General features: G+C 47.3%; 2 protein-coding genes across 2 annotated transcripts in view; both read left to right on the forward strand.

Moving 5' to 3' along the window:
• LOC141147985 (uncharacterized) overlaps window positions 1-24835 on the forward strand; it is a 691676-nt gene that overhangs the window by 525481 nt on the left and 141360 nt on the right. The window lies entirely within an intron of this gene.
• LOC141147361 (signal-regulatory protein beta-1-like) overlaps window positions 1-24835 on the forward strand; it is a 94179-nt gene that overhangs the window by 15781 nt on the left and 53563 nt on the right. The window contains exon 2 of the mRNA XM_073634599.1: window positions 1542-1871. Coding sequence (XP_073490700.1) covers window positions 1542-1871 — 330 coding nt within the window. The remainder of the gene's footprint in view (window positions 1-1541; window positions 1872-24835) is intronic.

Raw genomic sequence — 24835 nt, forward strand, 5'->3', positions numbered from 1 at the left:
TCTCCAGCCCATCAGATTCCCTGAGTACCTATCTGCAGCCCATCAGAGTACCCGAGTACCTATTTGCAGCTCATGCCTCATAGAATATATGTATGGGTGTTTGCTTTCCAAAATGGGGTCATTTTGTGGGTAATTCCACTGTCCCAGGACCTTCAAAAGTGTGATAGGTAGGAATGAAATGAGATGTGTAATTTATGCTCCTAGAACACCTGAAGGTACTACTTCAATGTTGGACCTCTGTATGTGGCCAGGCTGTGTAAAAGTCTAACACATGTGGTATCGCCATACTCGGGAAGAGTAGCAGAATGTATTTTGGGGTGTAATTTTTGCTATATACATGCTATGTGTTAGAAATATCTTATAAATTGACAACTTTGCGTAAAAAAAAAATGCGTTTTCATTTTTTTTTCACATTTTCCAAAAACTTCTGGAAAAAATGAACCGTTCAAAAGACTCATTATGCCTCATAGATTATAAGTTGGGGTGTTTTCTTTCCAAAATAGGGTCATTTTGTAGGCAATTCCATTGTCCTGATGCTCCAGGGCCTTCAAAAGTGTAATAGGTGTTTGAGAAATGAGATGTGTCATTTATGCTCGTAGAACGCCTTAAGGTGCTACTTCAATGTTGGGCCTTTGTATGTGGCCAGGCTGTGTAAAAGTCTCACACATGTGGTATCACCATACTCAGGAAGAGTAGCGGAATGTATTTTGGGGTGTAATTTGTTGTATGCATATGCTGTGTGTGAGAAATAACCTGATAATATGACAATATTGTAAAAATAAACATAAATAAATAAATAAAATCTTAATTTTTAAAAAAAAATTGTGGGAAAAAATTACAACTTAAAAAAACTCGCCATGCTACTTACTTAATACCTTGGAATGTCTACTTTCTAAAAAGGGGTCATGTTGGGGGTATTTATACTTTCCTGACTTGTTAGTGTCTCAAGAAATGAGATTCACCTGATGTACTGAAGGCCTGATCAGATGTGATCAATTTTCAGAGATTGGCACCATAGTTTGTAGACTCTATAACTTTCACAAAGACCAAATAATATACACTAATTTGGGTTATTTTTACCAAAGATATGTAGCAGTATAAATTTTGGCCAAAATGTATGAAGAAAAATTACTAATTAGCAAAATTCTATGACAGAAACAAAGAAAAAGGCATTTTTTCACAAAATGTACAGTCTTTTTTATTTATAGCTCAAAAAATAAAAACCCACTAGTGATTAAATACCACCAAAAGAAAGCTCTATTTGTGTGAAAAAAAGGGCGCAAGTTTCATATGGGTACAGTGTTGCATGACTGAGTATTTGTCATTCAAACTGTGAGAGTGCTGGAAGCTGAAAATTGGTCTGGGCAGGAAGGGGGTGTAAGTGCACTGTATTGAGGTGGTTAATGTTAGACACAGTAGTTGTGTAATTCAATAAGGATTTATCAGATGTCATTCCCTCATTCTGGAATCACTCATGACTTTTCTCTGCTATTTGAGTGCAAAAAGCTATTAACATAATTCCAATGTTTATTATTCCACAGGTCACGCTCTGCAGCTGACTGCTCCTTCATCCCATCGAGCTAAGATGGGGGAAGATGTGAACATTTCCTGCTCATTCATAATCAGTAAACCGATTTTCAATCAGTCATTTCCTGCCATAACCTGGTACTTTCAGGGAAAAGAAATATTAAGTGTTCAGAACACGAAAGTCATAGCAAGAGATCCTCGTGTGTCGTATACAGGTCGGGCAGAGGATGGAATCGCTGATCTGTCTATATCAAATATCACTATAATGGACAGAGGGATCTATAAGTGCTCCATACTGTACACCCCAAAGAGGGAGGAGAAGGAGATCATATTGGACATACAAGGTACAGAGTTCAACATATTTAACACATGCTTGGTATTTATAGCCCATAAAAGTTAATTATTTATCAATACTTGGAGTTTCAACAGTTCATAGCAGTAAATGCTATGTGAGCATGGGCACCAATGTTTTAAAACTCTGCTGCAGATCCCCAGCCATGAATTGTGGTTAATTTCATTAGCTCATATATTCTTTAGTAATACATGAGCCGGTGGGAGGAACCACAGTGACCAAGTGTGATTTTTCACTTTTCTTTTTCAAATTTTTCAATGGCAAGCACAAAAGAAAAATGCCAAGGTGCAGCACACTGACAGTGCCGGGACAAGGTCATTCAGTGCCCAGGGCGAAGATGCCAAACTGTGACACCCCCACCCCCTTCCCAAGCAGAGCAGGGGGCAGAGCTAGAAGCATATGCAGCAGGAGCGGCCCGTGCATTGTGGGCGCACGGGCACCACCCCCCGTCCTTGCGCCCGGCCCCTTTCAGGACGCCGGACGCATGGATTCCTATGGCGGGGCGGGGGGGTGCATCTGATTAGAGCCAGAGGCTCTAATAGGCTTCAAAATAGGGTGGACTCGGGGCGCAGAGAGTGCGCCCTGATCCCACCCAATTGTGTGACGATAGCAAATTCATTTTCGCTATTTTCCCACTAACGCTCCCCCCCCGCCAATCAGGGAGGCAGGTCGTCAGACCTGTTTCCCGACTGGCCAAAGCGCCGGGGCATCCTATTGGATGCCTGGCACTTAGGAAGAGGTGGCACAGAGGAGACACGAGGATGGACACCCCCGCCACCACGGCTGCTCTGGTGGACTCAGGACTGGCGGTAAGTATCGGACCACCTGATGGGGGTGCTGTCAGAGCTGCGAGCGGGGGGTATATCATAGCCGAGAGCGGAGGGGCTGTCAGAGCCACGAGCGGGGGGCTGTCAGAGCCGCGAGCGGGGGGGCTGTCAGGGCCGCGAGCAGAGGGGGGCTGTCAGAGCTGGGAGGGGGGTGTGCAGAGCCGTGGGGGGGGGGTTGCAGTACCCTGATCTGTATTCCCTGATCTGTAGTATACCCTGATCTGTATATCTTTATCTGTACACCCTGTTCTGTATACCCTGATCTGTATACCTTTATCTGTATACCTTTATCTGTATACCCTTATCTGTACACCCTTATCTGTATACCCTGATCTGTATACCTTTATCTGTATACCCTGATCTGTATACCCTTTATCTGTATACACTGATCTGTATACCTTTATCTGTACACCCTTATCTGTACACCCTTATTTGTATACCTTTATCTGTATACCCTGATCTGTATACCTTTATCTGTATGCCCTGGTCTGTATACCTTTATCTGTATACCTTTATCTGTATACCCTGATCTGTATACCTTTATCTGTATACCCTGATCTGTATACCCTGATCTGTATACCTTTTATCTGTATACCTGTATCTGTATACCCTTATCTGTATACCTTTATCTGTACACCCTGATCTGTATACCTTTATCTGTATACCCTGATATGTATACCTTTATCTGTACACCCTGATCTGTATACCCTGATCTGTACACCCTGATCTGTACACCCTGATCTGTACACCCTGATCTGTACACCCTGCTCTGTATACCCTGATCTGTATACCCTGATCTGTACACCCTGATCTGTACACCCTGATCTCTATACCTTTTATCTCTATACCCTGATCTGTATACCTTTATCTGTATACCCTGATCTGTATACCTTTATCTGTATACCCTGATCTGTATACCTTTATTGTACACCCTGATCTGTAAGGCTGAGTCATATACTCTGTCCTGTGATGCTGAGCTGTATACTCCTGACATTATGGGTGAAAGCAAGTGGAATACAGGGGACGGAGCGGGAGGATTCTATAAGGTGTGGGGCTTATGAGAACTGGGAGGGGTCAAAAAGGAAGGGCGGGGTCTGGCGCCCCCCATCTTAAAACTTCACTAGCTGCCACTGATATGCAGAACACCAAAACATATGTAATGGTTGCAGCGTGCATCAGTATTACTGTTTATATTTGTGATTAGTGTGATTGGTCATCACGATCACAAGGAATACAGACACTTGGATTGGTCCATGCTGGCTTGGGTCACAATTAATGGACACACTGGCTGCCCAAGGGTGATTTCTGAAGTGCTGATTATAAATGGTGCTGTAGAACTAGAAATTTGCCTCACCAGCATTTTATTACAATACAAACCCAGACAACATCCCAGTTAAAGGAGTTGTAAAGTCAGAAGGTTTTTTATCTTTTTTTTTTATATAATTGACAATTTTTATTAGGTTTCAACACATGCAATAGAGTGGTTTAAAACATAAACAAAGGAGAATAAAGTAATAAAAGGCAAATAGTAGTCACAAACAGCTCTGGAATGGGCTTGGAGGTCCACGTATGACAGAATTAACACACAGTCCACAGACATGGGTCAACAAGAAACAGTACTATGTAACAAGGAGAGGTAGCGCTGAAGTACCGTAATTACAATGCAGGCTGCTCTAACAAACAGACCATCAGTAGAATCTGTGATTTATATTTGCGTGGCCCGCTATTCCAGAGAAGAAAGAGAAGAGGAGGAAGGGAAGAATAATAGAAATAGGAAGAGAGAGAAGAAAAAGGGAGGGTGAGAGGAAAGGGAGAGAGGAAAGAAGAAGTATAAGAAAGTCCCAATCTGAAGGGCGCGTCTCTCCTGGGCTTTGAGCAATCGTATTGTACAGAACGGAGGGGGGTTCTCATGGGATCATGGGGGGTATATTCTTTGATGCCATGGTTTCCATGTTGCTGTATGTCGGTCCACCCGGTCCGCCAGCATAGCCGTCATGGACTCCAAGACCTCCACATCCTTAATTCTGGAATAAAGATCGGGTAGAGACGGAGGGTTTCGTTGTTTTCAGTAGAGGGCTACTATACATCTAGCTGCTGTTAAAATTTGTCTGGCCAACTTTTTGGCTAGTGTGGAAAGTTTGGGGGGGGGCCCAGTAAAAAAAACTGAGAGGGATATTTACATCGAACAGCTGCTGGAGCAGCCCCCGGACCGAATGCCAATAGGGCTGGAGGGATGGGCAGCTCCAGTAAATATGGAGTGGTGTGCCCCGGTCCTGGAGACACCTCCAGCAGCGTTCCGAGGCCAATGAATATATAGCATGCAGGCGTGACGGAGTTAGGTACCAATGTAAGAGTACCTTGTATGTGTTCTCTTTGTAAAGAGTACACATAGAACTCTTGGCCGCCCAAGACCATATGATGGCCTATTGTTCAAGGGTTAGCTTCACTCCAAGGTGTTCCTCCCATCTACGCATATAGCTATGTTTCCCCCGAGAGACCATATCATAGGAGTTTAAAAGCTTATATATGTCTAAAGTCAGCCCTACAACTCTGTGTAGGGCTGATAAGATTAAGCATTCAAATAGGTATGGCTTAGAGAATTGGAGGGTTGGGGTGATGGTAAGTGTGTAGTGCCTTATTTGGAGGTCACCAAAAAAGGCGCTGCGGGGGAGTTCGTGTTTAGTTCTGAGTTTGTCGAAGGGCAACAAAATCCTAGAAACTGGGTTCACCAGATGTCCATATTGAAAGAGATTCCTCTGCAACCAGGGTGAAATCATCTGGGAGGTTAAGCTGTCGGGTAGTTTAGAGGTGGAAAGGAAAGCTGTTACCAAGGAGGCCTCAGATTGTAGGGGTGTGTTGCGATTTAGCTGTCTCCAAACGTAGTGCATGGGTGGCTCATGGTATGTAGTAGGGCGGTGGAGGGGACATCGGCATTAGTATTCCACAATAAATTGTTCGGGTAGATGGGGGCTAGCCATATTTGGTCTATTTGAATCCAGCGATTATAGGCTGGGAGGGTAACCCAGGAAGCTATAGCCCTCAGTTGGGCTGCATAATAGTAATGCTGGAGGTGTGGGAAGGCCAAACCCCCATCCTTTTGGGAGGCACACATTATGGAGCGGGCTATTCGGTGCTGTTTATAATTCCACGTAAAATTTAGGAGGTCATTCTGGAGTTTCCTAAGCTGGGCAGATGGGATTGGCACCGAGAGGGTCATAAAGTGGCACAAGAGTTTAGGTAATGCAGTACCTGACCGCGAGATTGTGTTTCCAGCGCGATCCCATCGCGCTGGTTCTCAGCGACAGGGTACTGTGCATGTCGCACTGGCTTGCTCATCGGGAAAGGAAAACTGTTTTTTCCTTTCACGATGGATCATTCGCGATGAATCATGAGGGGGAACGCCGCGCCAAATTTTAAATAAAAAATTGGCATTAGTTCCCCCCCAGGGGCATACCAGGCCCTTAGATCCGGTATGGATTTTAAGGGGAACCCCCTACGCCGAAAAACTGGCGTGGGGGTCCCCCCCAAAATCCATACCAGACCCTTATCCGAGCACGCAGCCCAGCCGGTCAGGAAAGAGAGTGGGGACGAGCAAGCGCCCCTTCCCTCCTGAACCGTACCAGGCTGCATGCCCTCAACATAGGGGGGTGGGCACTTTGGGGAAGGGGGGCGCCCTGTGACCCCCCACCCCAAAGCACCTTGTCCTCATGTTGATGACCTAAGGGCCTGGTATGCCCCTGGGGGGGGACCCATGCCGGTTTTTTATTTAAAATTTGGCGCGGCGTTCCCTCTCATGATTCATACCAGACAGATGTCAGCACTGCCTGTCACTCATCGCGAAAGGAAAAAAAAACAGTTTTCCTTTCCCAATGAGCGAACCAGCTCGGCGCTGGCTCCCGCAACGGAGCTCGCAGGTGTCAAATCTCGCCGATAACAGTGGTGAGATTGACATAATATCGCGGTCACCTACTGTATTTTCATCTTGACCGAGACAATGCATCCAAACTAAGACATTGGGTAACGTCTCCATTTGGTCAATAGGGATCGTATAGACGCAAACAGGGGTCTGAAGTTTGCATCGTATAGAGATTCGTATCGAGGAGTGAGGTATACATCCAGATATTTGATGGAGTGGGAATTCCACGTGTATGAAAAGTTTTCCGATAGGCGGTGCACTTCTGCGGGGGGAAGGTTGAGTGGGAGGGCTTCTGATTTAGCTGGGTTAACCTTCTATCCTGACAGGGACCCGTATTACTCAAGGAGTTTATGAAGGTTGGGGAGGGTGATATGCGGGCGGTTAGGGTCAGAAGAACGTCATCTGCAAACAATGAGATTTTAAATTTGCGACCTCTAACCATTACACCACTGATGTTGGGGTCCCATCAGATCTGGGCCACCAGGGGTTCGATACACAGAGCGAAAAGCAACTGGGAGAGCAGACATCCTTGCCTAGTTCCATTTGAGATTGAAAAGGAAGTAGATGCCACAAAGGGTGTTTTGATGGAGGCAGATGGAGTTGCGTATAAGTGCCTAATCGCACTAAGTAACAGCCCCAGGTGGGTGGAAAACATAAAAGGCCAGCTAAGCCTATCAAAGGCTTTCTCAGCATCTATTTTTTTTTTTAAAGTAAATTTTATTTATTTTTTAATACACAACAAACAACAAAGAAAACAAACCTGTATATGGAGCGAACATCGCTCAAACTATTACAAAATATAGTAAACTGGTATACATTTAGTGGATACGTAGCAACCTAAAGGTCAAATGTCTATTTTGCTTAATTGGAACCAATCAATGATCAGGGGCTTCATTTAATCTTTCAAAGAGCAGGTGGTATGGTAATTTCGGAGCTGACCCAAGAACCCCAAATCTTTAGGAATTTTTTTGGGCATCCTCTGGCTTCATACGTCAACTTACTGTATATAACGGTATAGCATGATTAATAGCATGATTAATGGTAGTGAGCCAAAAGGCTATAGTGGGCGAGGATTGAGACTTACAATGGATGGTTATCGATTTCTTAGGATAGAACAATACTATGCACAGAAAGGTTTGTACATTTTTACATATACCTTCATCATCAATATATCCCAGTAAACACCGTAGAGGATTACAGATATTGGTGTAGCGCTGGTAGATTTTTCAATCTACCGCTTATAGGTAAATTTAGTGGGTCATCTATTTTGTACATAGTTCAGATTCAGTTTATTGTCAGATTTAGCCTCTGTTTCAGTTTGGCTGTGTTGCGTGTAGTTTCACACTGTGCCTGTGGGTGTCGTTGTCACCATGGGTCGGTGTTGGAAAGGCAACATGCTGAAGTGTATGAGTGCTCTGACAGTACTCTGAAACTGACATTACCAGATCCCCGGTTTTATTGGTGATTATGCAAAGGAACTGTTGTCTTCTGTTCTTTTAAAAAGAAAAGAGAACTTTGGGGTATATAGCTAGATAGTGTTAGTGTTTAGAGATCTCCGTGGTCAAGAGATTTTGTTCACCTCAGCGCTTTTATATCCAAAGACTTCTGTAAAAACCAAAGTTTCTTTTACTGAAAAAAAATATATAATATGCCCCGAGATAGAGATGGACTTTTCAAGTTACTTCAGTTTATTAGAGGAAAATATGTGGGAAGAAAGTGTCATTCTTTTGTGCAATGAGACTTTGCTCCTGAATTGTTAGTGATGCTACTGTAAATATTTTGTTTGTGTCTAACCTTGTTTCTTTCAGGAACAACTAGATCTCCTATCAAGCTGTTAGGCTTTTCAGCTAGATAGATAGTGGGGTTTTGTGACATGTCTAATGTGATTTATTTTGCGGATGTGAATATGTCGTTGTCTAAATGTTAAAACTGTGACATTTCTATACTGTCTTGTCTTCTTTCTCATCCAAGTTCTAAGTTCAAATACCTACTCTCAGGCTTGAGAGTTATATTTTGACAGACATTGAGGACAACGTCTATTGTAGCGGGGGGAGTATGTAGCGCTGGTAGATTTTTCAATCTACCGCTTATAGGTAAATTTAGTGGGTTAAATGTTTTGTACATACTGTAGTTCAGATTCAGTTTATTGTCAGATTTAGCCTCTGTTCCAGTTTGGCTGTGTTGCGTATAGTTTCACACTGTGCCTGTGGGTGTCGTTGTAATCATGGGTCGGTGTTGGAAAGACAACATGCTGAAGTGTATGAGTGCTCTTCTGTCCCAGAGATAACTCGGTGGAGGTGGTCCTCCGAGTTGCATTCTGGGAGAGGGTATTTATGGAACAGATGCCATTTTTCTAAGAGCTTTTACCTCGTGGCCCACCTGGCCTAGAGGCGTGTGTTAGTGTGCTTTATCTCGTGGCCCTCCGGCCTGGTGGGTTGCGTTGCGGCAGCCGAGCGGGTAGACCCAGAAGCCTGTCTGGGGCCTGCTATCGTTGGGATGTTCCTGTGCTGTCTGTCCTGCAGGAAGAAGCCGGACAATCGGGAAGATCCAGAGGAGGACCCATCTTGGAATGGACCATACAAGGCTGGTCTTAAGAAGGGCCTGGTGACCCGATTGGAGGACGTATCCTAAACTACCCTACCACACAAGTACTGCCGGGTCGGCCTAAAGGTTCTGGTACTGTGTTTGCTGTTCATCGAAAACCACTACATCCTGTGGCAGAGGATTGTATGGGTTTTAGTTCACTCAAGTCTGTGGCAGAGACTTTTTGTTCGTGCTGCGTACCGGCTGCTAGGTTGGTGGCAAACATTTAACTCTGAAAGGAAAGTATATTCATCCCTAAGATTCCAATTATTCAGTGCTACACCAAGAAAAGGTATTTGAACTTCCCTGCAACTCTTCTTCTACCTCTTTCCTGCTACTTCTTCCAGCTATATCCCATTATAGCATTGGAAAAGTATTCAAGTGACTGGTGCCTACATTGTCTGATAGTAAGCTCAACGGGACCCTAGACCCGGTGTTGGTGAAATCACAGGTAAAAAAGGTAACAGAAACAGCCCGCAACAAATCAGCAGCTCCCCTGTGAGTTAGTGCTACATTGGGTATCTGAGTTAAGGAGCTGATGAAGGCCGTGACCTCCAACCAGCACTTCCTAATCAGAGTGCACTCTCACATCAGAAGAAAGAATGTGCCATCAGCCGTGCCACATTGAGAGCACAATGCAGAGGGTAATCTATTTAATTTGTACAGTAAACATGGTGTAAAGTAGGATCTATATAGCAATTTTGTCTGTATCACCTTGTCACTGGAAGAAATGACAGAGGGAACCTGGAAGGGAAGACTTCCTGCCAGATGTCCTTCGTCAATTCAGGGATGTCAGCACTCCATTTATTGGCCGTACTGCTGAGCCTATGAGTTGTAGAATGTAAGAGGGACCTATAATATGATGAAACTAGTTTGGTGTGAGAAGAGTCAGTTAGTAATCGTTCTAGCGGAGAGAGTTGAACAACTATGTTACAAAGGCCAAACTGCGTTGCCGCAGTGTGACGTATCTGCAAGTATAGGAAGTAGGCCGTACGAGGGCAGATTATATTCCCGACGAAATTCCTCATAAGGGCGGAACATGTTATCCGAAAATAGATGCATGATTGTTTTCACCCCTTGTTTAGACCAGAATCCCCCATCAGTTCTGCGGGAGAATTCTTGTAAATTCGGATTCCCCCATAGAGGGGTATTTGGTGAGTATATATTGCTTTCATTGGATGACAGCATTTTAGGGAGCCTAAAAATTTGTAGGGTCATTGCTAGTATAGTTGCACCCTCTCTCCTTCTAATGGACATACGACTAATCAGGTTTTGAAGGGACTCATAGGAGGTAAGTATAGCTGCCTCCAGGGCAGTGGCCGCATTGTTGGCTTCAGGATAAAACCAACAGTGCGCATGGGCCAACTGCGAAGCGATATAATAGGTTTGAAGGCAAGATAAAACCAGCCCGCCCTCCACTACTGGCAACTGTGGGGTGTTTTTAGCAATCCTAACTGCTCCTCCCTTCCAAGTGAAAGTGGTAATGATTGAATCTATTTCCTTAAATTTGACCTTAGTGACATACCGGTGATATACAAAAATCATGGTAAAAAGATCATTTTAAAAATGTTTTTAACCTACCTAGTAATGTCAGAGGGAGATTGGTCCATGTCTTTAAATGTGGTTCTCAGTCTTCCGATAAGAGGATCTAAGTTAATTTTGATATAGGAGGAGATTGGTTGTTGTATCATAACCTCAAATATCGGAAGGAGATGACTATTTGTAGGGAACAAGAGGGAGGTAGCACTATCTATGTTGCTTGGTCTATCATAAATAGAAGGGATTTGTCCCAGTTGACCTGGAACCCAATGACCAAACCTCCGGATAATTTCCAGCAGGGCTGGGAGAGACGATTGAGGATCCGACAAGTAAATTAACATGTCATCCGCGTACAGAGATACCTTTTCCTCCAGAACCCCAATCGTCAGTCCCACAACCTCCCCACTGGATCTTATCAGCGCCGCCAGAGGTCCTATCGCCAATGCAAACAGCAGCGGCTATAGGGGACATCCCTGTCTAGTGCCTCTCTTAATCAGAAAGGGATCAGACACGGATGCGTTCACTCTTAGTCTAGCGGTGGACCTCAGATAGAGTAGTTGCACCCATCTGATAAAAGTGTTGCCGAAACCAAACTTTGCTAAAACTTCCAGCAGGTATGGCCATTCAACCGAGTCAAATGCCTTGTGTGCGTCTAAGGCCAAAACAACCCAAGATCCCACATTATCATGAGTGACTTGCAGGTTAGTAAAAAGCCTGCGCAAATTGATGGAGGTTGATCGCCCAGGGATAAACCCAGTCTGGTCCGCACCAATAATAGCAGTAATGACTGTGTTCATTCGCTGGGCGAGCACCTTGGCCAGAATCTTGACATCTGAATTAATGAGCGAGAACAGTCTATACGATTCGCAGAGTAGGTGATCCTTATGGGGTTTGGGAATGAGAACAATCAGCTCCTCTGACATAGAGGGTGGTAACTGTCCCGTTTTCATAGCAAAATTATATACCCTCAGTAGGTGAGGTACTAGTAGATCTCTGAAGTGCATATACCACTCGATGGGGAATCCATACAACCCTGGTGTTTTATTTCTGGCAAAGGACTGTATGGCTTCCCCAATTTCCTCAGCCATTAGAGGAGCATCAAGAAGTAAAGCCAGATGATCCTGAAGTCTTGGCAGCGAGATATCAGATAGGTAGTCATCCAATTCCACAATCGCGTAATGAGCTCTGGTAACGTATAATGAGGAATAAAATGTGACAAATGCGTCCATTATCTCTTTTTTTTTTTGTTCTACCACTACTCCCTCTGAGTTCCTAATTCTTGGGATGTTACATGGCTGATAGAGATAAGCCAGTAAGCGACTGTTTTTGTAACTAAACTCAGAGTCGCTGATTCTGATACAGCAACTTCTTCTGGGTGCGCTCCAAAAGTACCAAGTCTGGTTCTCTGGCCCTGTGCTTCCAGGCAGTATGTGTCTCAGGGGTGGGGGCCGCAGAATATGCAGCTTCCACCTCCCTGAGACCCCCTTGCGCATCCACCAGTCTGGACTGAGATGCCTTGCAGGCCTGCCCAATTGCTGCTGCAAAAGAGCCACGTGTGGTGGCCTTAAAAGCATCCCAGACCACTGGGACGGAGGAGCTCTGCCTGTTAGTTATCCAGTAGGATTTCATTTTGGCTGCACTTTGGTCCACAACAGCCTGATCAGCTAGCCACAAAGGACACAGTCTCCATACCCTATAGGAAGAGGGGGAGTTCAGGATGAGGTCCACCAGCAGAGAATGATCAGATACCACCCTAGGGAGATATTTAACCTCAGTCACCATAGTGAGAAAATCTGAAGAGACTAGACAGAGATCAATACGAGACAAAGTACCATGTGATTCCGACTGACACAAATACTCTCTCCTATCCGCATGCTTCCATCTCCAGGCCACCACTAAATCAAATTGAGTCAGAAAAGAAGCCAAGAGTGTGGGGGGCAGTGTAGAGCAGCAGAACCTATCAATAATATTATAATCACCCGCTATCAATAAAGGGCCCTCCGCTATTGCCAATATGGAGCTCATCACCCATTCAAAGAACAGTTTAGTAAAGGGTGGCGGAGCATATATACTAGTGTATATGGCTTACCCAGGAGTTCAAGCACGACAATTACAAAGCAACCATTAGATTTGGTTTTGATATGTTTAATACTGATGGGTGCTGATTTAGCTATGAGAATGGATGTGCCCCTGGCATATTTGGAGTATGTGGAATGAATAGCATATGCAATTTTCGCTCTTAAGGGCCATGACCCTAGATACATGGAGGTGGGTTTTTTCTCAGCATCTAAGCTGAGCAACAGCGCCTCATCTTTTTGTCTATTAATGATTTCAATTAAGTTGATGACTCTTCTGGTGTTGTTCCTCGCTTGGCGCCCTGGGACAAAGCCCACCTGATCCTTATGGATCAGGGAGGGGAGGATCTCATTCACTCGGAAGGATAATAATTTCGTAAAAATTTTCAGGTCCGAATTTAATAAAGCTATGGGTCTGTAATTCCCGCACAGTGTGTGGTCTTTATCAGGTTTGGGTATGAACGTGAGGTGTGAGGTCTGCATGTCTCGTCGGATTCCATCTTTGCCCATGAATCCATTAAATAAACGGATCATATGTGGGAGCAGGGTGGGTAAGAAAGTTTTATAGTATTCATACAGGAGGCCATCAGGGCCTGGGGCCTTATTATTTGGGAGAAGCTTCAAAGTCTCTGAGATCTCCTCAGCAGTGATCAGAGCATTAAGGGAGTGTAGGGCCTCCGCTGGTAAAGTGGCCACCCCACTGGATGTGAGGTAGGTTCGTACGCGGTCAGTGTAAGTTGCTTGCGTCGGTAAGTGTGGTATAGAGGGATTATTGTAAAGGTCTAAGTAATAGTCTCAGAGTAATTGGGCAATACAGTCGGGGTGGGAGTGGAGGGTCCCAGTTGGGTCCCACAGGGCTTGGGGAGCCAATATATGAGTATGTTCCCGGAGTTTATGTGCTAATAAGGTGTGGGCTTTGTTACCTTTATATATATAACTGACGGAGCATCTAAAGGGCTTTTTCAACCTTGCCTATGTCTATGCTTTTGAGGAGTGCCCGTAGACGTATAATTTCTCTCAGGAGACCGAGTGAGGACGAAGTCGTAAGTCTGGATTCTAAGTTCCCTAGTCGCTGTGCCGTCTGTTATCTTAACAGCTTGGTATTTTTCTGCCAGGCTGTAGAGACCGCTATACATTGGCCACGTATGACCGTTTTGTGTGCCTCCCAGAGGGTTCCTGCAGAGATTTCCAGAATATTGTTCTCTACAAAGTACATTTTTAGGGTGTTTTCCAACTCCGACCTATGTGCGAGATCCTTCAGGAGAAAGTCATTAAGTCACCAGTGGCAGCGTCTGACCTTGGAAGGATCCAATTTAATTTTCAAGAGGATCAGAGCATCGTCCGACCACGATATAGGCAGGATTCCCACGCCAGCGATTGCCCGCAGGGAAGGGGCATTAACGAAAAAGTAATCTATCCGCCTGTGTGTGCGATATGGGTGGGAGTGATGGGAGTATTGATGTTGCCTTGGGTGCTCCACGCGCCAAACAGAGCAAACTTGTGGGTGACCTGTCGGAACTGTTGGGATTGCCTGGAGAGGCGCGGAGGGGGGGGATTTTTTTTGTTAAGGGATGTTCTATCCAGAGTAGGGGAGAACGGGAGGTTGAAGTCTCCTCCCACGACTAAAAAGGAATGTGCGGTTCTGAATAGGCGGTTATACACCTTAGTCACATTTGGTGCATAGATGTTGCAGAAAGTTATGTCAGATTGTTGCCATCTGCCACTAAGGATCAAACACCAGCCGTGGGGGTCAGAGTAGGAGGAAATGGCCGTGAATGGAGATCCCTTCTTTATCAGAATGGCCACCCCTGCTTTCTTTTGGTACTAGAGGCTAGGAATCCTGTAGGAAAGAACCGTGATGAAAACGCCAGGGTGCCTGTCTTATTAAAGTGTGTTTCCTGTACAAAGATAACCTCCGCTCCAGAGTCTCTGAAGCTCCTCAGTGCCAATTGCCGTCTAAAATTTGAGTTAAGTTAAATTATGTGAGTAAACCTGTACCATGTTGTGATTGAGGTATGGGCAGGAGATAGTGGGAAAGCGTGTGTAGGGGTGTTATATACTTATCGAACCCTGTGATCCAGGGAGACCAGACTTGAGACCAGGGATGGCGACCCTCACATGTGGATAAACACAGGAGCCCAGGAGAGAAGAGCCATAAAGGGGAGAAGGAGAGAAAAAACAAAGATATGTTAACAAAACAAACAGAATTCACAATTCGCATAACAAACCATAAACATCCAACATTAGGCCGAGAGTTCCAGGTTACCCCCATCATCCAACAGGGGTGAGGGGGGTAAGTGATGATTAGGAAGGAACTTTTAAATCACTAATCAATTAGGGGGGGTAGTGTCAGATACCGAAGTCCAACTGGTACTTATAATCTGGGACCTGCTAAAAAATGAAGCGGTTAAAGTTTAAACAAAAGCAAGGGGACAATACTAGTCACTTCAAGGAATAACATGAACAAGTGGGCAGAAACACGTGAGCTGTGAATCACAGTCACAGGGTCGTCCGCTGCCAGGCCTATCATCAGGAGAGTCATCATCCCGACGAGACAGCCCAAGCGCCAGAGGACAGGGCAGCCAGGAGGGATGGAGGTTGCCTCCCACAGAGGCGGGGCGACAACCATGGAAGGAGAGCCAAAAAAAAAAAAGGGGCAGTCAGCGCAAATACAAACTCCAACTTTGGTGAACCGTGCAAAGACAAAATGTCCCTCCAGGACTGGGCCGTCACCAGTAAAATAGGTCAAAAAAGAAGTGAAAGTAGCCATGACAGTTTTCTGGCTGGGCGTTGTTTAGGGCTCTTGCGGGGGGCATCAGGGGGATGTCCTCTCCTTTTCACAGGGACCCTTTGCCAGCCAGTCTATGGGGGAGGAGGAGGAGGGGGGATGATATCCCAGCCTGGGAGGTCTGGAGTGGGGACGTTCAGAGTCTCACAGAAGAAACAAATGTCCTCAGGTACTCGGTGTGTCTTCCCGGCATGTGTGGCCATCAGGCTGAAGGGGAAATCCCAGCGGTAAGCAATGGTGTTGTCCTGCAGAGAGTGAAGGAGTGGTTGAAGTAGCCTACGCTTCTGTAAAGTAATCCAAGATAGGTCGGGAAAGAGCTGGATCGGGACGCCATCTACGAGGATAGGTTTGATCAGCCAGGCTTTGCTCATGATGTCCTCTTTTAAAGCAAATGAGTGCACTCTACAGATTACGTCTCTAGGTTTGGATGCTTGATCCTTAGGCTTCAAGGCTCTGTGGGCTCTGTCCATTTCAATGTGCGTGAAGGCCGGCACTCCCAGCAAGTTATTGAAGGTTGTTTGGAGGACCTATCGCAGGTTTTCTAGGTCAGAAGACTCAGGGAGACCCTGAACCCTAATATTGTTGCGGGGTTTGCCTTTGTCCAAGTCTTCCAGGTGGCGTTGCATGTCACGGAGCATATAACGATCGTAGGTCTGTTTTGGGATTGGACTCGATGGACCGTGAGCTTAGTGGCCTGCAGGTCCTCATCCAGGTCGTCCACCTGAGTGGCCAATTGGTGGAAATTCGCTTGCAGAGCTTTAATTTCACCCCGGCAGGCTTCTTTAACCTCAGCTATCAGCAGCTTAAAGTCAGCTTTGGTAGGTAATGAGTGCAATTGTTCCCGCCGGGAAATCAATTTGTCTGCTGTAAGGATGGAGGGTATCCTGGGCAGAGGTTGATGGTGGGCCGGGGCCTGCGAAGGGGAAGCCCAAGGATCAAACCACTCTCTTTGATTTCCCAACTGTAATGGTGGTGCTGGACTCTGAGGGGGACCAGGCAGGGGGGATGGGGAAGCCAAGAGCTCCGCATGGGTCCTGGTTGAGCATGTGGTCCTGGGTAGATAGGAGCGGCAGTCTCTGGGGTTAGGGTGGTGTGAGAGGTAGACCGCAGCCGCGGCAGGGAACGTGCCACACCCCCACGCCTGTTTGGGGTGTCTACTTTCAAAAATGGGGTCATTTGGGGGGGTTTTGTACTGCCCTGCCATTTTAGCACCTCAAGAAATGAGATAGGCAGTCATAAACTAAAAGTTGTGTAAATTCCAGAAAATGTACCCTAGTTTGTAGGCGCTATAACTTTTGCGCAAACCAATAAATATACGCTTATTGACATTTTTTTACCAAAGACATGTGGCTGAATACATTTTGGACTAAATGTATGACTAAAATTGAGCTTATTGGATTTTTTTATAACAAAAAGTAGAAAATATTGTTTTTTTTTTTTTAAATTCGGTCTTTTTCCATTTATAGCGCAAAAAATAAAAAACACAGAGGTGATCAAATACAATCAAAAGAAAGCTCTATTTGTGGGGACAAAAGGACGCAAATTTCGTTTGGTTACAGCATTGCATGACCGCGTAATGAGCAGTTAAAACGACACAGTGCCAAATTGTAAAAAGTGCTCTGGTCAGGAAGGGGGTAAATCCTTCCGGGGCTGAATTCGTTAATAAACTCAAAAACAAAGCTCCTGAGCAAACAAATCTGCATAGATGATAATAAAGATGTAGATTTGGCAGGGAAAACATTTGTCAACAGCAAATGGACACTAATGCCTAGTACACATGGGACAAATGTTGGGCGACATCGGCCAGCTCAGTAAACAACAGCCAACATTTGGCCCGCGTGTATGTCAGCCGGTCCCACAGAAGCTCAGCTGAGGAGAACATGGTACTAACATCAGACTGTTAGAACAGCGGCTCTGACCGGAGCTGTCAGTTTTTTAAAGAAAACTATTATGCCCCGTACACACGATCGGACATTCCGACAACAAAATCCATGGATTTTTTTCCTTCAGATATTGGCTCAAACTTGTCTTGCATACACACGGTCACACAAATCTTGTCGGAAATTCCTAACGTCAAGAACGCAGTGACATACAACTCATACGACGAGCCGAGAAAAATGAAGTTCAATAGCCAGTGCGGCTCTTCTGCTTGATTCCGAGCATGCGTGGAATTTGTGCGTCGGAATTTTGTACACACAATCGGAATTTACGACAACGGATTTTGTTGTTCGAAAATTTGAGATCCAGATCTCAAATTTTGTGTGACGGAAATTCCGATGAAAAATGTCCAATGGATCCTACACACGGTCGAAATTTCCGAACATCGAACTTTTTCCGTCGGAAAATCCGACTGTGTGTATGGGGCATTAGTGTGTGGCTTAAGACTGGTCAGACATGCATAGTTGCCAATAGGGATGAGCCGAACACCCCCCTGTTCGGTTCGCACCAGAACAGGAAAAAAAGTTTGTTTGAACACGCGAACACCATTAAAGTCTATGGGACACGAACATGAATAATCAAAAGTGCTAATTTTAAAGGCTTATATGCAAGTTATTGTCATAAAAAGTGTTTGTGGACCTGGGTCCTGCCCCAGGGGACATGGATCAATGCAAAAAAAAGTTTTAAAAACGGCCGTTTTTTCAGGAGCAGTGATTTTAATAATGCTTAAAGTCAAACAATAAAAGTGTAATATCCCTTTAAATTTCGTAGCTGGGGGGTGTCTATAGTATGCCTGTAAAGGGGCGCATGTTTCCAGTGTTTAGAACAGTCTGACAGCAAAATGACATTTCAAGGAAAAAGGCCATTTAAAACTACTTGCGGCTATTGCATTGCCGGTCCGACAATACACATAGAAGTTCATTGATAAAAACAGCATGGGAATTCCCCACAGGGGAACCCCGAACCAAAATTTTTAAAAAAATGACGTGGGGGTCCCCCTAAATTCCATACCAGGCCCTTCAGGTCTGGTATGGATATTAAGGGGAACCCCGGCCAAAATAAAAAAAAAAGACGTGGGGGTCCCCCTAAATTCCATACCAGACCCTTCAGGTCTGGTATGGATTTTAAAGGGAACCCCGCGCCAAAAAAAAACGGCGTGGGGTCCCCCTAAAAATCCATACCAGACCCTTATCCGAGCACGCAACCTGGCAGGCCGCAGGAAAAGAGGGGGGACGAGAGAGCGCCCCCCCTCCTGAACTGTACCAGGCCACATGCCCTCAACATTGGGAGGGTGCTTTGGGGTAGCCCCCCAAAACACCTTGTCCCCATGTTGATGAGGACAAGGGCCTCATCCCCACAACCCTGGCCGGTGGTTGTGGGGGTCTGCGGGCGGGGGGCTTATCAGAATCTGGAAGCCCCCTTTAACAAGGGGACCCCCAGATCCCGCCCACCTGTATGAAATGGTAGGGGGTACAAAAGTACCCCCTACCATTTCACTAAAAAACTGTCAAAAATGTTAAAAATGACAAGAGACAGTTTTTGACAATTCCTTTATTTAAATGCTTCTTCTTTCTTCTATCTTCCTTCATCTTCTTCTTCTTCTTCTGGTTCTTCTGGCTCTTCTGGTTCTTCCTCCGGCGTTCTCGTCCAGCATCTCCTCTGCGGCGTCTTCTATCTTCTTCTCCTCGGGCCGCTCCGCACCCATGGCATGGGGGGAGGCTCCCGCTCTTCTCTTCATCTTCTTCTCTTCTTCATCTTCTTCTTCATCTTCTTCATTTGTTGAGGGCATGTGGCCTGGTATGGTTCAGGAGGGGGGGCGCTCTCTTGTCCCCCCTCTTTTCCTGCGGCCTGTCAGGTTGCATGCTCGGATAAGGGTCTGGTGTGGATTTTTGGGGGGACCCCATGCCGTTTTTTTTTTTTTTGGCGCGGGGTACCCCTTAAAATCTATACCAGACCTGAAGGGTCTGGTATAAAATTTAGGGGGACCCCCACGTCATTTTTTTTTAAATTTTGGTTCGGGGTTCCCCTGTGGGGAATTCCCATGCCGTTTTTATCAATGAACTTCTATGTGTATTGTCGGACCGGCAATGCAATAGCCGCAAGTAGTTTTAAATGTCTTTTTTCCTTTGAAATGTCATTTTGCTGTCAGACTGTTCTAAACATGGGAAACATGCGCCCCTTTACAGGCATACTATAGACACCCCCCAGCTATGAAATTTATAGGGATATTACACTTTTATTGTTTGACTTTAAGCATTATTAAAATCACTGCTCCTGAAAAAACAGCCGTTTTTAAAACTTTTTTTGCATTGATCCATGTCCCCTGTGGCAGGACCCAGGTCCCCAAACACTTTTTATGACAATAACTTACATATAATCCTTTAAAATTAGCACTTTTGATTTCTCCCATAGACTTTTAAAGGGTGTTCCGCTGCATTCGAATTTGCCACGGACACCCCAAATTGTGTGCTGTTCGGCGAACTTGCGAACAGCCAATGTTCGAGTCGAACATGTGTTCGACTCGAACTCGAAGCTCATCCCTAGTTGCCAACATTGTAAAAAAAATTTGGGGACACTTTTTTGGCTGTAAGTGGAGTCAGCCTATAATTAGGGGGCTGGGCATGCGAAGCGCGCTGCGCACAAAAATGGGCATGGTTTACGTGAAATGGTGGGCGTGGCTTACATGGGCGTGGCTAAAATGGGGTGTGGTTAGAGTCTGAGATGAATGAGGGATGCAGAGGGATGGAGGGTCGGCAGACCCAGATCCTACACCACAATAGCAATGTGTATTTCAGAGTTTAACCATTGGCAGATAAAGATACTCCAAACACCTGGTGTTGGCACTTCAATCATCCCGGCACCATGGTTGTTATGGTGTTGTCAGGATGATTGAAGCGCATTATTTCTATTATTACATTGTAATATAAAATGAAATCATTCAACTCACCATAATGCAGAATCAGTGGGACCACTGAGCGTGTCACCTGCTACATCGCCTGCCACCAGATGCCATCAGGTTCCCCCAGCAGTCTGTCCTTACATCAGGTGCCCCCAGCAGAGTGCCTCCTTCCATCAGGCATTCCCAGTACAGTACCTCTTACGTCAGGTAAGACGTAAGCGGAGTGTTGGCTGCTGATGGAGTGTTGGCTACAGTCTAGCTACATCTCCTCAAGTGTGGTGACAAGGGGAGAGAGGTGTGTGGGTGGAGGCATGGTGACTTGGGGTGCTACAGGCTGACTTGGGGAATAGTGGAGACAGGGTGGTGATTTGGGGGTGCAGGCATGATGGTGACCTGGGGGTTGCAGGCATGGTGGTGACTAGGCCGGAGGGGGTGCAGGCATGGGGGGAGGTGGGTGGAGGCATGATGGTGATATGGGGGAGGGGGTACAGGTATAGTGGCGACATGGGGGGAACAGGTATGGTGATGACATGGGGGAGGGGGGGCAGGTATGGTGGTGATAGGGGGGAGGGGCCAGGGCTGGACTGGGACAAAAATGTGGCCCTTGACTTCATCCAGACCGGCCCAGGGCACAACACATCAGGGTACGGTACATCAGGCCACATCAGGGCACAAGGCACATCAGGATACAAGGCACATCAGTGCACAGCATCTCAGGGTACAGCACACCAGGCCACATCAGGGTACAGGGCACAGCACATCAGGGTACAGAGCCCAGCACATCAGCGTATAGGGCACATCAGGGCACAACACAAGAGGGTACAGAGCCCAGCACATCAGCGTACAGGGCACAGCACATCAGGACACAGCACATCAGGGAACAGCACATCAGGGTACAGCACATCAGGGCACAGCACATCAGGGCACAGGACATCAGGGCACAGGACATCAGGGCACAGGACATCAGGGCACACAACATTGAGGCACAGGACATCGGGGCACATCAGGGCACGGGGCACATCAGGGCATGGGGCCCGGGCCACAAGGCACATCAGGTCACGGGGCACATCAGGGGATAGGAGATCGGGGCACAGCACATCAGGGCATATAGCACATCAGGGCACGGGGCACATAGCACATCAGGGCATATAGCACATCAGGGCATGGGGCACATCAGGGCACATGGCACATTATGGGGCACATCAGGGCACGGGGCACATCAGGGCAGGGGCACATCAGGTCACGGGGCACATTATGGGGCACATCAGGGCACATAAGGGCACATCAGGGCACATGGCACATTATGGGGCACATCAGGGCACATAAGGGCACATCAGGGCACAGGGCACATCAGGGCACATAGCACATCAGGGCACTGGGCACATCAGGGCACATTATGGAAAAATCAGGTCACATGGCACATTATGGGGCACATCAGGGCACATGGCACATCAGGGCACGGGGCACAACAGGGCACATGGCACATTCTGGGGCACATCAGGGCACATAGGACATCAGGGCATGGGGTACATCAGGGCACATGGCACATTATGGGGCACATCAGGGCACATGGCACATCAGGGCACGGAGCACATCAGGGCACATGGCACATCAGGGCACGGGGCACATCAGGGCACATTATGGAAAAATCAGGGCACATGGCACATTATGGGGCAGATCAGGGCACATGGCACATCAGGGTACAGCACACCAGGCCACATCAGGGTACAGGGCACAGCACATCAGGGTACAGAGCCCAGCACATCAGCGTATAGGGAACATCAGGGCACAACACAAGAGGGTACAGAGCCCAGCACATCAGCGTACAGGGCACAGCACATCAGGACACAGCACATCAGGGAACAGCACATCAGGGCACAGCACATCAGGGCACAGCACATCAGGGCACAGGACATCAGGGCACAGGACATCAGGGCACACAACATTGAGGCACAGGACATCGGGGCACATCAGGGCACGGGGCACATCAGGGCAGGGGCACATCAGGTCACGGGGCACATCAGGGCACATGGCACATTATGGGGCACATCAGGGCACATAAGGGCACATCAGGACACATGGCACATTATGGGGCACATCAGGGCACATAAGGGCACATCAGGGCACAGGGCACATCAGGGCACATGGCACATCAGGGCACAGGGCACATCAGGGCACAGGGCACATCAGGGCACATAGCACATCAGGGCACTGGGCACATCAGGGCACATTATGGAAAAATCAGGTCACATGGCACATTATGGGGCACATCAGGGCACATGGCCCATCAGGGTACAGCACACCAGGCCACATCAGGGTACAGGGCACAGCACATCAGGGTACAGAGCCCAGCACATCAGCGTATAGGGCACATCAGGGCACAACACAAGAGGGTACAGAGCCCAGCACATCAGCGTACAGGGCACAGCACATCAGGACACAGCACATCAGGGAACAGCACATCAGGGTACAGCACATCAGGGCACAGGACATCAGGGCACAGGACATCAGGGCACACGACATCAGGGGAAAGGACATCAGGGCACACAACATTGAGGCACAGGACATCGGGGCACATCAGGGCACGGGGCACATCAGGGCATGGGGCCCGGGCCACAAGGCACATCAGGTCACGGGGCACATCAGGGCATAGGAGATCGGGGCACAGCACATCAGGGCATATACCACATCAGGGCGCGGGGCACATAGCACATCAGGGCATATAGCACATCAGGGCATGGGGCACATCAGGGCACATGGCACATTTTGGGGCACATCAGGGCACGGGGCACATCAGGGCACGGGGCACATCAGGTCACGGGGCACATCAGGGCACATGGCACATTATGGGGCACATCAGGGCACATAAGGGCACGTCAGGGCACATGGCACATTATAGGGTACATCAGGGCACATAAGGGCACATCAGAGCACAGGGCACATCAGGGCACATGGCACATCAGGGCACAGGGCACATCAGGGCACATAGCACATCAGGGCACTGGGCACATCAGGGCACATTATGGAAAAATCAGGTCACATGGCACATTATGGGGCACATCAGGGCACATGGCACATCAGGGCACGGGGCACAACAGGGCACATGGCACATTCTGGGGCACATCAGGGCACATAGGACATCAGGGCACGGGGCACATCAGGGCACATGGCACATTATGGGGCACATCAGGGCACATGGCACATCAGGGCACGGAGCACATCAGGGCACATGGCACATCAGGGCACGGGGCACATCAGGGCACATTATGGAAAAATCAGGGCACATGGCACATTATGGGGCAGATCAGGGCACATGGCACATCAGGGCACAGGGCACATCAGGGCACATTATGGCACATCAGGGCACATGGCACATTATGGGGCACATCAGGGCACATGGCACATCAGGGCACGGGGCACATCAGGGCATATAGCACATCAGGGCACGGGGTACGTCAGGGCACATAGCACATCAGGGCACATGGCACGTCAGGGCACGGGGCACGTCAGGGCCCGGGGCACGTCAGGGCACATGGCACATTATGGGGCACATCAGGGCACATTATGGGGCACATAGCACATCAGGGCATGGGGCATGTCAGGGCACATAGCACATCAGGGCATATTATGGCACATGGCACATTATGAGGCTCATCAGGGCACATAGCACATGGCACAATAGGGCACATAGCACATCAGGGCACATGGCACATTAGGGCACAGGGCACATTAGGGCATGGGGCACCTCAGGGGGCACATTATAGGGCACATCACCAACTAGCCAGTATGCAGAGTAGCGCAGGAAGCATGTCTGTAATAAGTTCTCACACTCACGAGCAGCTGCTCCCCAGCGCCCCCCCCCCTCTCTTCTCGTCTATCCCAGATGACGAGACACACCTTGTGTTCAGTGGAGAGGGGGGATGGGTCGCCAATCCCTGTAGCCAATAGACTTCGGTGTACAATAGAATCTTCTATTTGTACACTGAAGAGAGAAGCCGATTGGCTGCCACTCTCCCCTGCACTGAACACAAGGGGAAACAACTAATTGACTGACTCGTGGAGGCAACGGCGGCCATTTTTGTGGAGCCGTTGCCGTTTTTTTGAGAAAAACACTCACGATTTTCTCGGGACAAACCCAAAAATTCGGGAAGACACTCAGTACAAAATTAAATCGGGACGAGGGTCCCAAAATCGGGATTGTCCTGGGAAAATCGGGACTGTTGGCAACTATGGACATGGATTGATTTGTTTTTGATCATGCAGAGGCTGAAGTGGATACCCCCATCCACACAACTGAGGTGGATGGAGGAATCCTTTCACTGTGCTATTGTATTCTAGCTCCTCCACTGTCCGAATACACTGGCTACATATTGAACAAAAATTTTCCAAAC

This window comes from Aquarana catesbeiana, linkage group LG06, assembly GCF_042186555.1.
Source record: "Aquarana catesbeiana isolate 2022-GZ linkage group LG06, ASM4218655v1, whole genome shotgun sequence".
Classification (NCBI taxonomy): Eukaryota; Metazoa; Chordata; class Amphibia; order Anura; family Ranidae; genus Aquarana; species Aquarana catesbeiana.